At 46.5% G+C, this 14,374-nt stretch overlaps 1 protein-coding gene and 1 long non-coding RNA gene across 2 annotated transcripts in view; one reads left to right on the forward strand and one right to left on the reverse strand.

Moving 5' to 3' along the window:
- Window positions 1-2,143: 2,143 nt before the first annotated feature.
- LOC142995002 (uncharacterized) lies at window positions 2,144-4,720 on the forward strand. Its single transcript, XR_012961471.1, has 3 exons — window positions 2,144-2,280; window positions 4,387-4,484; window positions 4,598-4,720. It is a non-coding gene; the product is annotated as an uncharacterized LOC142995002 (long non-coding RNA).
- Window positions 4,721-4,909: 189 nt separating this feature from the next.
- igsf9ba (immunoglobulin superfamily, member 9Ba) overlaps window positions 4,910-14,374 on the reverse strand; it is a 45,543-nt gene continuing 36,078 nt past the window's right edge. Inside the window, exons 13-21 of the mRNA XM_076146403.1 lie at window positions 13,916-14,091; window positions 12,332-12,558; window positions 11,956-12,040; window positions 11,704-11,865; window positions 11,545-11,590; window positions 10,601-10,687; window positions 8,234-9,853; window positions 5,236-5,366; window positions 4,910-5,118 (exon numbers count right to left, since the gene is read on the reverse strand). Coding sequence (XP_076002518.1) covers window positions 4,910-5,118; window positions 5,236-5,366; window positions 8,234-9,853; window positions 10,601-10,687; window positions 11,545-11,590; window positions 11,704-11,865; window positions 11,956-12,040; window positions 12,332-12,558; window positions 13,916-14,091 — 2,743 coding nt within the window. The remainder of the gene's footprint in view (window positions 5,119-5,235; window positions 5,367-8,233; window positions 9,854-10,600; window positions 10,688-11,544; window positions 11,591-11,703; window positions 11,866-11,955; window positions 12,041-12,331; window positions 12,559-13,915; window positions 14,092-14,374) is intronic.

Raw genomic sequence — 14,374 nt, forward strand, 5'->3', positions numbered from 1 at the left:
CTTTATGAGAGGAGCCGCAGGATGTTTGCTCTCTTCGCTCTCACAGGACCTGAGCTGAGCTTCTCATTTCCTCAGGTGTATGCAGATGGCTGCTTATTTGTTTGTTTCCAAGCCCTCCAGGGGGAATGTGAGCCGAGGTACAAAGGTCACTCTGACAGACCGCATCTCTTTCAAGTTAGTGATTGTTGTTCCTCTTGTTCTGGCTTCAGCCCTTTTGCACTCTGTATGGGTGTGGATGGGAGAGCCAGGGTGGGAATAATAATCCTTTGACACTCTTTGGAGTGGTTATCTGCCGTACAGGACGTGTAAGGTTGCTGAGGTCATTCTGTGACCTTCAGTGCTTTGGAACAGGCCTCTAACACACTGCCACTGAGATCTGTGTGTGCTGCAATCAAACACACACACACAGCCCCTCTGACCTGATTAAGCTGCTTCTGCTGTCAAATCATCTTCTCCACTCTACGGCCAACACCTACACCCTGTGTCCAGCGGGTGAACTACAACCACACAGCGAGAGGACTGAGTGAGAAGAAAGGCACCAGAGGAAAATGATTTTGTTTTTTTTATTATATCAAAATACAAAAATTTGAGAGGAAAATTTTGTATGGGACTAAGCATTTGAAATGATATGGTGACATGGATACAACACTGCTTTCATTTCCTCACAGATGTGACGCAGACGGAGCGAAGGTCATCTGCACGTCTACGTCACCATGCGTTTCCCTAAAGGCTTGTGGCTGCCAGGAGCCGCTTGGTAACAGGCCGGAGAGTGTTTGACAGTTCTGTTCCTTCGTGTTTCCTCTGAAAAAACCAATGGCAGTTGAACATGAGAAGTGAGTCGGATATGATATCAGACGATACAGAATTTCACTGGACAGCAGTGGCAAACAAGAGAAAAGTAATACAAATATTATACATAAGGCTTTGGTACAGCACCATACAGTATGAGTTAATCGCTCACAAAAAGGTAAGTGAAGCTTAATCCTGATGTGGTGACAGAACAGAATGACACGTCTACAAAAAGAAAAACAAGAAGAAGAACATCAGGTTATTGTTTTTAAAAAAACAAGGAGAATGTTTCCGCTTTGAAATATTTACACATGAGCTTTGTCGGTACGCGTTTCAACCCAGAGAACGCCGCCATGGAAACGGAACAACTCAAAAACTAGGTGGAATACAGAATGTAAACATGTGATGTACAGCACAGACTTCAGTGGATGAATGAATGGAGAAATGTAAGTTTTCTTCCTTTTAAGCACTACTTGGTTTGCTTGAGTATGAGCATTAGCTAAAACAGTCAACAATGTAGTGCTTATTGTAGCCTACGGTAATAATACATTCTAGTTTCTCAGTGCTGGTACACATGAAAAAACAGAGAATATAGAAAATACTACATATTCTATTTTCCGTCCAATAACAACCAGCTTGGATGTCCATGAATGATTGCTAAATAGGCGTTTTTGTATTGTCTCTACATGCAAGATTAATACAATAAAATCAAATCGGTTCTAAGTATCATCCTACCAGCACCTAGTGATGCACTAAAAGCTGTAAGCAGAAAAATCGGAAAAAACGAAAAAAAAATTCTAACAGTACGTCCAAAGCAGCCCTCTTAAACACTGTACATGTTTCTGTTGAATATGCAAAAGAGCCCGGAAGACGACATCCATTCATAAAACCCTAAATGGAGAGAGAGGATGTATGCGTAAGTAGCTCCCCCCACCCACCTAACAACTTGGAGATTCGGCAATAAATACAAATGTGGTCCGGCGGTGATCGCTCATGGCTATACTGTACAGTACTAGAAGGGATCTCTGTCTGGAACTAATGTGAGAAGTCTGACGCCCCCTGCAGGAGTGTGCTTGGAAAAACAGTGCTGTCAACAAAAGAACAGGAGAAGAAGTCACAGATCTACAGGAAGCGTGTGTATTAGTGTGTGTTTAGAAAAGAGAGTCCCCGCTCGGGACCTGACCGTCCTCTTAGATTCTGGGGGGGGGGGGGGGGGGGGGGGTGTTGTGTATCGATCGGTATGAGTCTTAAATCAGGCGATGTTTCTCCTCTTTAGGCTGGGTTTAGTATCCTCAGTATCAGCACACATATACTTTAGAGAGGGTACCTTGGAAGCACAGACAGACATCGCACACACACTATAGAAAACAGATCCGTTGTGAGTTTCGTCTCAACATAGCATCACACACACGTTTCTAGTATCTTTGAGGTTATACAAACTATGTCTCTGTGCTCAGCAGTGTCTACTTGCCATCATCACACCATGATACTGTTACGGTAAGAACCTAGCGTCTTAGTTTACCACTCGGAACAAACACACAGGGCCGGGGAGTCGCCTCGTGAGAGAAAAAAAACGAAAATACAAAACCTCAGACCGCTACTCTACAGCACCACGAAGTTAAACATAGCACCAAGTCGTAATGTTCAAAGCAACTATGCCCTAACACACTTTGTCTTTATCCAACTAATGTAAACACAATTGTCCTCCACAGCACGTATTTTTTGTACATGACTACGAAAGGTTTCTTCAGTTTTGTATCGTAACGCTTTGGACACCTGAAGGTGGAAAGATCGCTGCGAGGTGTGAATCTACATCACGTGTGTGTGTGGGTGTGTGTGTGCTAGTGAACGGCGGGGGAAGAAGTGGTTTTCCTTGTTTTTGGGAGAGATTATAGAGGGCAACACTCTGCTGCTTCTAAAGCTTTTCCAATGGGCATTCACGTACTATACATCAGAGAAAATACTACTCAACTTGTGCAGCCAGCAGGTTATGGCAATAATACATCGGTACGGTTCTAATATTAAGGTTTCTTTTCTTCTCAGTTAAAATTATATCTGCTAAAGTATGACAAACGAGGCACCTTAAAATGTTTTAAAAACATTATCCACTTAAAGCCGTACTGTAAGCAAATACTTTTATATATAATCTAATTTATTTTCTCCTCCTCTTCGTCGCTCCGTACGTCCCCACATAGGGAACGTCTTCCTGTAAAACATGGTTTGATTAATTTTTTTTTACAAATACAATACACGCCATGTACAGTACATAACAAATATAGATTTTTCCCCTCCCCCTCTCCTGCTTCATATCTTACACCAAACACATTTCTCTTAAAGTCGAACACGCGCATTTGCAGTCGCATTCTCGTTTCTAGCAACTCACTTTTAGGCAAAGAACCGTTGTCGCCTTTCTCGCTCCTGTTGAGAGATTCCGGCATTAAGCGTAAAAGGAAAATCGAGTCCAATCATTCATGCAGATATTACTCATAGGGAGAGAATCTCTGAACGGGTGAGATGGAGAGATCGGTTTGATATGTCTTTGAGAGATTAATCGAGCTTCAACCGTTATACAGCCATCAGAACGTTAGGGTGTTGGCTCCAAACCACCGCTCAAGAAAGCAAACTGCGATACAGGAAAACACAAACCTTCCAACTTAATGTGCCAGCCAACAAACAAACAAACAAAAGTCATAATGAGCCATTCCAAATACTGCCACATTGGGACATTCATTTCCTGTACAGCAAAACATACATTCATTATCGGTTAGTGTTTTAAAATCAACAAACATACAGAGAAATATAGCAAGCTAGCTGTATAGAATCGTTACAGATGAACGGTCGGGGTGGCCGCTGTTCCGCCTGTCGTTTGTCCAATTTCTGAATCGACAGCAATCACATTCTCTTAAATTGTACAAACATCCAAGTACCTTTTCCTCTCTGCATGTACTTTTTAAATCCATCCATATTTTTTGGGACGTATTCGTCTTTTCAAATGTAATCTCCGCCGTGTCTTTGTTCTGTTCAGGAACACATCGAAGCAAACAAACTAAGACCTATGCATTGTCTGGAGCATTTCCTCAAATAAAAGCGTTATCGACAAGTAATACCCGGAGTCCTTTCGTGAGAAGAGACGTGCGCATGAGAAGGCGAAGGAAAAGGCAGTTTGATTCTTATGTTTGAGAAACAAAGAGAAAAGGCAAAAGAAAAAGGCACCCAGAGACGTAACGCAGTAATGAAATACATAAACTCTCCACCATTCATCACCCTGTTCTTACCCTACCAGTCCAACCTCTGCTGAGTGTTTACGTCCCAACTCTGTCTCTGTCTTCGTCTACTAGTTGGCATTGGATAACAAATCAAAAGACCAACCAAAATACACCAGGTATTATCGATAATAAAAAGCTTCAAAATCAGGCCGTATTAACCATTTCATGAGTGCGGCGTGTGATATAAACCTTTTCATCCATATGTTCCATATGTAAAAAAGGTCAAGTACGTACAGTATACCACAATAATAACAGCAACTCTGCGTTTTACTCTGAGGTATATTTTGTGGTAGAAACCCTGTGTGAGATACTGACACTATTTGTATTGTAGGAAAGGTAGACCTCATGTCCCTGTCTGAGGTCGCACCAGGCTTAACAGTACACTGCATCACTGGAAAATCTAACGATATATGGACCCCTTGATGAGCAGTGAGTGAAAATTTGAACGTGTTGCGACGTACTCGACCACCACATTTTTATTACTGTAGTAGGAAGCTGAACTCCCCCTTGTTTTACTATTTATATACATTATATATTTTCAGAGCATTTTCAAGTGAAATTCCTCAGAGACGAGTGGTGGTGACCAACTCCGGAGAAGCCATTGTTCTTGTCTTCCAAAGAAGATTTTCAAGGACGGAGTATTCGGCTGGATGTTCCCCTCCTCGCCCGTACACCGATGAACTTTAGAGATTATCAGAAAGCTTGATAGAGAGACTAGGGGGCGGGGGAGGGGGGGCAAGAGATGTCGGGGGGAACGGCGCAGTTTTGTCCAATGGCTTGGGCCCTGTCGGTGACAGTTGCGGGGGGGGGGGGGGGGGGGGGGGGGGGGGGGGGGCGTGTAAGAGTGGAGTGGTTCAGCGTAGAGTCCCGTAATTGGGGCCCTCAGAGTCCGCACTGGCCAGGATGCCTGTCTGGTCCTCCTCCGACTGCCTGCGGTGCAGCAAGGAGGTCAGGTAGAGATAAGGGTTCTTCTTGTTTTGCTTTTTCCTCTTTCGATGGAAGTCGAGATCCTCGCCCTCTTGGGGTGTCTGAGATTGCTGCTGGGTCTGAGAGGGAGACAAGCCTGAGGGAGGGAGGAAGAGAGATAGGGAAAGAGGGACAGAGAGGGGGGACGATCAATGAGCCACCCCCATATTTGAGCTTCATCTCTTTGACTTTGATTCAACGCCGTCTGACTAACCTGTTCTCCTTCCGGAGGTTGTATTGTTATTGTTGTTGGCAGCCACTCCCTTGGCTTTAGTGATACAATGGTGTAATAGTGCTGGTAAGCTCTCAGACCCGGCAGGATCACTAGACGCACCTAGAGGCTCCCTGCAAAGAGGAGAGAGGCACAGCACACCGTCACTTTCATTCACCCGACCGCCGCCGCCGCGTTCCGTTCCCTCCTCACGGTGAAAAGCCAGAATGACACTTTGATTGCTATTTCCAGTGGCTTCTATCGTGTGATTTGATGAGCTCTTGTGCGTCTAAATGAGCTCGTTTGCTAAGATGACTCAGTTTCTGTCTGCCTTGATGGATGGTAAGTTAGATGCAATGAAAGACAGAAAGACGGAAAGAAAGAAAAGGAGAGAATCAGTTTACTTAAAGTGGTGGATTTGGTGAAATTATTGGCTTTAAGTTTCTCCTCAAACAATCCTTATGTTAAAGACCCTTTGTAGGATTTATAGGAATTTCTTCTTTGAGGGTAAATGTTACATTTTACATCACATATTCCTGTAATTTTAGGGTCCAGTTATTGTTTCTCAAAATCTTGGATTTCAAAAAAGTACTAACAATTTTGTGTTTTATACAATTAGCTATTATAATTCGTACTCATACAGGTTTGGGCCTTTAAATAGTGATTGTTTGAGAAATGTTGGCAGTATTTGTTCTGTTTGCTGAATAAAAACCCATAAAATGAAAATAATTTCTGGAACTGTAAAGCCACTGTTCCTGTAACAATGCGACGGATTCCTACAGTGCCACTACAGTGTGTACAGTACACAGCAGGTGCATGCACATTGTTCAGTATGAGTGTGTGTCTGTGTTTGTGTGTGTGTGTGTGTGTGTGTGTGTGGTTGTTTTCTATGTAGATCAGAAACTGGAAGCTCTGTTTTTGATTCCTCTAAGAACTATTTTCATTTCATGAGTGATACATGCTGTGTCGAATGAAAAGTAATCAATGTTTAATCAGATCAAAATATTATCACATCAAGGTCTGAGTAGCTTCACTTTCAATCTCTGCTTTTGAAATACTTTTACCTCACAATTGTTTTTGTTGTCCATCTCACATAGAAAGATGTGATAAACATTACAAAGTGACCTCACGAGCGCTTAAACATGTTTACTCGTGAGGTTCAGTGTTGCTCTCTAAGCGTGTAAACCTGGCGTGATGAAGCATTAAGCATCAGGCTGCAGTGCCAAACCAAACATGTGCGCTTTGAAAAGGCAAAGGAACACAAAGCTTTAGAGATGCTGTCCATCATTTGTCACTGTGGAGAGAGAGAGCGAGAGCCATTAGAGTGAGAGTCCTGCACAGGTAAAGCACATTGCTACCATCACATGACGCTGTGTGCTCAGAGGCCACAGCGCGGCAAATATCATACATTTCCATGGACATAAACACTGTACAGCACACTTTCATAAACATGAACACTGCGTACAGAGGCTTCACCATGCTGACGGGAGGAGATGGCAGGAAGAGGAAATGGCCGTTAAAGAACAGTCACATGACAGGAAGAGGAAATGGCCATTAAAAAACAGTCACATGACAAGAAAAACGAAAGCACTTAAGACAACGAATGTAACAGAGAATTTAGTTTGGATATTGTTGTTATTTGTTTGGTCGTAGAGAGAGGTTTAGAGAATGCATGCATGGCATTTTGCACATGGAACAAAACTTTAAAGGGGAATACTCCAGTCTATCATTTGTGTGCGCCCTCTATTGATTCAAGACTTTCAGTGCAGGGAAACATGTGACGGTATAAGAAAATCAAATGCGTCTCCGCAGACTAAAAGCCGCCCCATCAGTGTTGCCTGCGAGCCTGATTACTGGAGCCCAAACAGGTCCGGCTCACTGCGCCTGGAGCTGTATTAGGCAATGTGTCCTGCAGTCACTGTTACCATTAGTGTAACTTCACTTGAATCCAGTACAGAGGCACGACCCAAAGCGATTCCCCTTTAAAGGAGAGAGTGATTAGAGCCCTCCCCCTGCTGACCCCTCCCCTCTCAGACATGGGTCCGACCCTTACCTATTGTGGCGTAGGGGACCGGGTCACAACAACGCTGCCCAGATAGCTGAGATCAATCAAAAACAAATCAGGTAAGACCCTTACCCTCTATAAAGCAGCAGCCCTACATGTTACTTTTCCCATAAGAGGCCAGTGAGGAACGAGTCACCTACTCGGGTGGTTAAAGCTGTGCTTGTAGGTTGGGGGGACTCAGTGAGGGCCGTGAGGTGGGTGTAAGGGGCCGGTGGAATGTGTGCAGTATAGAAACACTACGGGGCCTAACTGGAGGGTTTAGGGTTTAAAGGTAAAAATGCTCCTCTAGTGAGATGGGATTTGTAAGATTCCCTCATGAAAAAGATCAAAAATAAAAAATCTTTGGTTTTAATTTTGTCTGATCTGAATCTGAATCTGAATCTAAAATGTATAATTGTTAAAGTATTAATGCTGGGCGGGAAGATAACTTTGCTTTGACTTCACACATTCCTTTTAACCTTAAATGATATCAGTACACTGACTCTTGTTACTAGGGGGACAGAAAAAAATGTCAAAATGTTTTATTAACAGTGAACTTGGGGGTTTCTGAAGCTTAAGTTTGTCTTTTAACTCCTTCTCCAGTCACCAAATGTATCCTTGATTTGTATTTGCACTGTAAATCCCTATTTTATGATCTAAAATAGGAGCTAAGCAATGAAAAAGACAATATTGCATAATCTTGAAAACTCTAAACTGAAATTCAGCTTTCACATGCCATCATCTGGTCAAATTTAGAGAACTGTCATCTCTAGGAATTGATCAAATGTGTGCTAAATGCTATTACATGCTTTCTGCATATTAAAGTAAAATATGCATCCTAACTACGTACAACTGAGGATAAATACTGAGGAAATTTGGAATAGAGAGCTGAGGAGGAGAGAAGACTCCTCTGTAAATAAGTATTCAGACTATTCTCTACTGGAATGGATCACCTACCCTGAGGCTGATATCTGGAGCTGAGAGGGCTCTGAGGGTAGCATCTCCTCCTCTGTCCTTCTCTGGGACGGCCTCTGCCCGAAAACATCCCTGCCCTCTGGAGGGGGAGAGGGGGACTGGGAGGGGTAACTGGCTGCAGTGGAGGCATAGGACATGTGGGCGTGGTAACTGGGGCTGGGCAGCATGGTGCCCTGGCCCTGAGTAGGAGAGGTGGCCAGGGAGGACCTCCGTGAGAAACTGACAGTGGCCGAGGGCTGCAGGGTGATCTCAGGCATCTCCAGAGACCGAGAGGTGCGGAGGATGCTGGGGCGGGGAGGCGGGCGGACAAGGATATCTGGGGAACCTGGCTGGGTGCTAAGGGGGCTTTGAGAGAGCGGGGAGAGGCGGGAGGGTTGGAGTACAAGTGGGGGTAGGCTGGGGTCTGCCCGGCGCCCCGCCCTCGGGCTGAGCCAGGACTGAGGGCTACTACTGGGGGCTGTGCTTGGGCTCCCTGCGCGGGCTGCCGGGTCAGGGTAAGGCAACACTGGTACACCCACACCGTGGGACGTATGTCTGAGCTGGCCAAGACTCTGGGCCTGTTGCATAGCTAAACGCCTAACCGGAGGCCCTGGAGGCCTATCTCTGCCTGCGGCAGACATAGGAACCTCCAGCTGCAGGAGGCCAGGGCTTATTGGATCCTTGAGGGAAGGACGGTGCAGGCGGCTAGGAGGGAGAGAGTGAGGAGGGTATGGGGGTGGGTCAGGGAGGTCCTGATGATGTAAGGGATGGTGAGGTGGGTATATGAACCGTGGACCCTCTAGGCCCAGGAAGGGTAACTCATGAGGCTGCCAGCTTTCAGGTGAGCGAGGCGGGCTGTGTGTGTGAGACAGAGAATGGCCAGAGGCAGTGTACTGATGGAGCTCCATCTCTCCGCTCTCCTCTGGGATGGAGGGGTAACCAAAGGGCCCCTCGGCGGTGCCTGGGGGGGAGGACAGAGCGGAGCTACGCGGGCTGATGTCAGGCATGTAGAATGGTGGTGGAATCCCTGATTCACCGCGGCTGCCTAGATACCCATAGAAGGGGCCCTGGGGAAAGCCCCTGTAGCGGGAGGCCGGGGCCTGCCCTGAGGCGTGAAGTGCACTGCCCTCTGCAAAGCTCATACCTTCCATGGCCCTGTGTAGGCGGGGACTGTAGTTGGGGGGCTGCGTTGACTCCAGGCTGGAGGACGTTGGGGAGAGCTGGGGCCGCAGCGTGGGCATGATGGGCGGCAGAGGCCCCGGGTCAAAATCATTCTCCTCGTCAGACTGCCGGAACTCAGGGTACATGTCAGACTCCTCCGCAAAAGGGAAACCGTGGATGCGGCGGGGCGGCGGGCTGAGCTGCATGACAAAGCGACCGTCGGGACCGCGACTTATCAGCTCAATAGGTGTGGTGACCTCGGCCTCGTGCTTGGACACGCTGTACTTCTTGCTGGCTATGGCACGCTTGGTTTTCTTGTAGAAGGACATCTCCTTCTCCTTGTCCCGCAGAGGGCTGGGCAGCTTCCTGACGTACAGGCCCGGGCCGTGCGAGCCCTCGGAGGAAAGAGAGCGGGGACGAGATGGAGGAGAGCTCTCTGGACTTATCTTCCCTGACGATAACCTGGGAGAGAAAACCAAGACACGAGGCGCCGAGTTAATTTAACAAACACCCCACCATAGCCTGAGGGGAGCTGCATAAAACATTCAGGAACCAAAGGCAGAGAAAAGAAAGAATCTGTGGCAGTGTAAATGAACAGCAAGTGCGGAGCTAAACAGATGACACAATACAAAGCCAAAGCACAATATCAGACAGCCATAATGAACTGCATTATGATAATGACCAGCTTATGGCGGCGGCAGCATTGTGATAGGACTGCGGCTAATGAACCAAGCCAGAGTGACGAGAGGATGAGAGGGAAACCAACTATGCAACCATGACAACCGTATCACAGATCTATCGAGTCTTCTAGTAGAGGAGAGAGGCCAATTTCCATATGCTGCACCAAGTGCTGATGTGAGAGAAGCAGATGACGTATATATACTGTACGTATATCCAGGCCTCGTTGCCCACAACCAGGAGCAGCATAATCAAGGATCAAGTCTGTTGACGCGTAACGTAGACATACATGTGTACAAAAAAATAAATAAATAAAGTGCATATATAGAAAAAGTCCTCTACTGTTCATGCAGCTGAGCCGGTGCAGTGTCCTCATCTATGTGTGGGTGCATGCAGTTCAACCAGTGATACAGTTGAGCATTTTTTTGTCCCTCCTCCTCCTCCTCCTTTTTCCTTTGCAGTGCATTAAACCATGCAGCCAAGCCAGTGCAGTGCAGCACGCTCTGTATTTTGGTGCAGGCAGGCACTCACAGGGGGCTGGCAGGCGGGGGCAAGAAACTGCTCCTGGCAGGCTCGTCCCAGCAGGGCTCTACCCCTGGCAAGGGGGTGAGAGGAGGCCTGCGGTGGGAGACAAACGACATTGGGCCTGGTTCATCTTTTTTTTTTAAATGTGACCAAGAAGTACCAAACTTCTGCCTGACCTGCCTGGACCACTTAGACAACAAAACAAAGAGCCTACTGGTGAGCTACCTACCAAACATTTATTGATTATTATCACAAATGAGTTTCCTTTCCCCCCACCCCGGAGACTGAAATGCAGTCATACATGTACACAGGATTTGCACACAGACAGACATACTGCACAACATACACGCACACATACTGTACATTAAATGTGCAGCTTCAATGATCAACAGAAACAGCATTACTACACACTCAGGATCATGCAGAAAGCAGACAGTATTTGAGGTTAGAGAATACAGATGGATCAAAAATCAATACAAAGACTGCAGCCTGGGCACTCTGGGTAATGTGCTTGAAATGCTGACTTTGCTGCTTTGATCTGGCTTCTTATCTGCCCACCATCCGCACGAGGTTGCTGCCGCGCGTGTTGTTGCACACCATCGCAAATACATAGCGTCTGTTTTCGCCCGGGCCTTCGCCTCCTCTCGCGTCTCTGCCCGTCGAGACTCTCATGAAAAGAGATAATAACTATTTTTGACATATGAGCAACACTGATCCTTCCCGCTGCGAATGAAGCTCTTACAAGGTCGGTCGTGTTTGGGTAACGGGTTTGTTTAACTCCATTCGCCAGCTGCTCTTATAAATTTTTACGACGGCTTATTATTCAAATCGCCGCCTTGACGCGGCGTGTATCAGAGGGACGATTCTGTGTGTGTGTGAGGTGTGTAAGAACCAGCGCAGCAGTGTGCACCCCGGCAGACTGTAGGGGCTCCGGGTTTGGCTTTACTTACGGTGACTCTACGCTTTTCCTGAAGTGTGTCACCGACAAGGGAGGATCTGAGAGAACAAGAGATGCGGTTTAGTGTTTCCCCCTTGGGCGGCCATGGCACAGGTTGAATACATGGTTGTGTGTTAAGTGTTGCGGTGTGATGACAGAGGGGGAGGCCAACCTGGTTTGCGCTTGAGTTTGCGGCGGTGTTGCTTATTGACGAAGCAAGCTGCGAGAGTGCTGAACAGAACCGCCGCTGCCAGGAAACAGATAGTCGCCACGACACCCGCAACCACCGGCCGCGCCAGCCCCTCGTCTGCCACCTCCGCGGGGGGGAAGGGGTCTGCCGAGCAGGAGGTTACAAGTTTAAAATGAAGAACAACATCCAGAGGTCACAGATCTTGATGCAGACAAAGCTTGTGTGGCGTCTGACCTGTGCTGGACACTCCCACCACATTGCTGCTCTCACTGATAAGGTCGTCCATGACGGCCATCACTCGAAACTCATACCAGGACTCCTGACAGACGCAGAACAAAATGATGCTCTTATACCCTTTAAATGTACACATTTGATTTGGTTTCATGAAATACAATCTTAAATAACCTTTCAATTAATCCACAGTACTTGAAGAGCAAACCTGTTTGATCTATATGAAGTGTACCAAGTTATTGATTTAGTCATTATGTCATTTACAGATAAACTGTTTGTCACCAGCAAATGTGGACTTCAAACATTAAGCTGTCAGCCAGTGATGTCCTCAGATGACATATTTCTTTCTTAAGTGTCTGGAAAACGAGCATGATCTCACCTGGACGAGGTCTCTGGCGATGAGCTCAGTCTCAGTCGAGGGGATCAGGTCGTCCAGGACCTCCCACCTCTCGCCCAGGCGAAACTCCATGATGTAACGGTCGACAGGCGAGGAGTGGTTGGCCGGCGGGAGCCATGTGAGAAGGACACCGTGCTGCGTGCGGTTGGCTGTGAGGCACCGTGGTGGAGTTAGAAGCACCAGTGGTTCTGGGGTACCCAGAGGAGAGCCTGTGGACCAGGATGGAGATGCTTTACATACCAGTGGAAGAAATTAATTCAGACGTGGCCTAGATAGAAAAAGATCTGCTGCAGTGAAACGCACCAAAACTAAAGTATGATCAAACACTGAGATGGAACAAACAGTGGAAGCTTTAATATCTGTAATGTGGGGGGGGCAGAGGGAAGCAAACTGATGTGGCAGCTGTTTTGTGACATAAACGCTGCATTGACACTTAAGATGAGATCTGCTGTATATGTTTGTATATATAAAAAAGTGAACAATCGATAGACAGGATGGGGCGTCTCCCATGTTAGGTCCTTCCAGCCTGAGACGTCTATCAGGTTCAGACTCTGTGCACTGCGGCTGTTAGCTGCGGCTGTTAGCTGTTAGCTGTGGCTTAACCCTCTTTGTCCTCTCCACTGGCCTACTGTAAACCCAGGACACGCACTTTCCTCCTTTCATGCCTTTTCTGCTGATGCGTTGCTTTTAAATACCATACATCTTTAATTTAGTTTCGGTTTTGGGCGACAGCACACACAGCCTGAACTGGCAACGCGCCCTTGGGACACAAACTGAATCGAAACAAAGAAGAATTTCAAATACGTCAATCTGAAATCTTGTCTCGACAGCAAACATACTGGAAATCAAAGAACGGTTCTTTAGTGGCTGTGGACTGAGCCGCTCTCCTCAGCTGTGCTCCTGTGAGGCTCCACACCTCTGACCTACACACACAGAGACATTAGCTCTGGTCCCATCACGCTGGGTGCTCAGGGTTTCTCAAACTCAGCACATTTAAATGGTCTCTTGACATGCTTTGTGCACCTTAATGCAACTTTTCTTTCTTTATGTTGCCCATGCAGTTAATGCTGCTTCACATCCTGTTGGTGTAGCTGTAGCATTATTAAACTGCCTATTTGATGCCTTTTACTTTTTGTACACAATGAACTGGATACCATTTGCTGCACTGGAACCCAACAAAGGTAGATCACAAATCCAGGGCCTTGATCTCATAGTTTTCATCTATTGAAGGGTGTGTTTGTCTGTTTTGATGCAGAAATCTGCATGTAAAAGACGACAGTTTAAGGTCTGAATAGGACACAAAGTGCTGCCTCCTTTGATGAGGTCGACAAAGAGCAGATTGTAGAGATTAGTTTAGGCGTCACTAGGGGGCAGTATATGCCATACCACCGCCTCTGATGAGAATTCAGAATTAAAAATAGCATCTCTTCATAAGCCAAGAAGCACAGACAAATAAATCCATCACACAACTCAAACATTCTGATTGATGCTGCATTGAGGTGCCAGCGAACAGGGACAGAAATCTCACTTAGAACAAGCAGGTAAAGAAATCTCTCCCGCACCCACCTGCAGTGTTGACTGTCACAACTTCGCTGAATGGGCCGGTGCCCAGTTTGTTCTGTGCCAACACACTGAACTGGTACTCTGTCCCAGGCTCCAGCGCCGGCACCACCAGCCACGTCTGAGCACCAGACACCGGCATCGAGTGCCAGTCATGAGGCCCGAAGTCTGTTCTCTTTGACCTGAGCCGCAGAAGAGGGAGAGAGGAAAGGGACGAGTGCATGAGTCAAGAGTAAAATACACTAAGCTGGAAACTGAACGGCACTTTGACAACTTAAAACTGCCCCAATGCAAAGTGTGTGAATGTTTTTAGTCGAGTAAACAAAGAACTAAACTGAAACATTATCATCATGGTGTATAATATGATTTAACAAATGTCACAACTTCAATGTGCATCATCCGGTGTATTCATATTTCTCTTTGCATTATTCTACATGAAGGAAAACCATGAAAAAAATTGTTTGA

The sequence above is a fragment of the Genypterus blacodes genome, unplaced genomic scaffold, assembly GCF_046128005.1.
Source record: "Genypterus blacodes isolate CSIRO-AG114 ecotype Tasmania unplaced genomic scaffold, CSIRO-AGI_Gbla_v1 ptg000032l_1, whole genome shotgun sequence".
Lineage (NCBI taxonomy): Eukaryota > Metazoa > Chordata > Actinopteri > Ophidiiformes > Ophidiidae > Genypterus > Genypterus blacodes.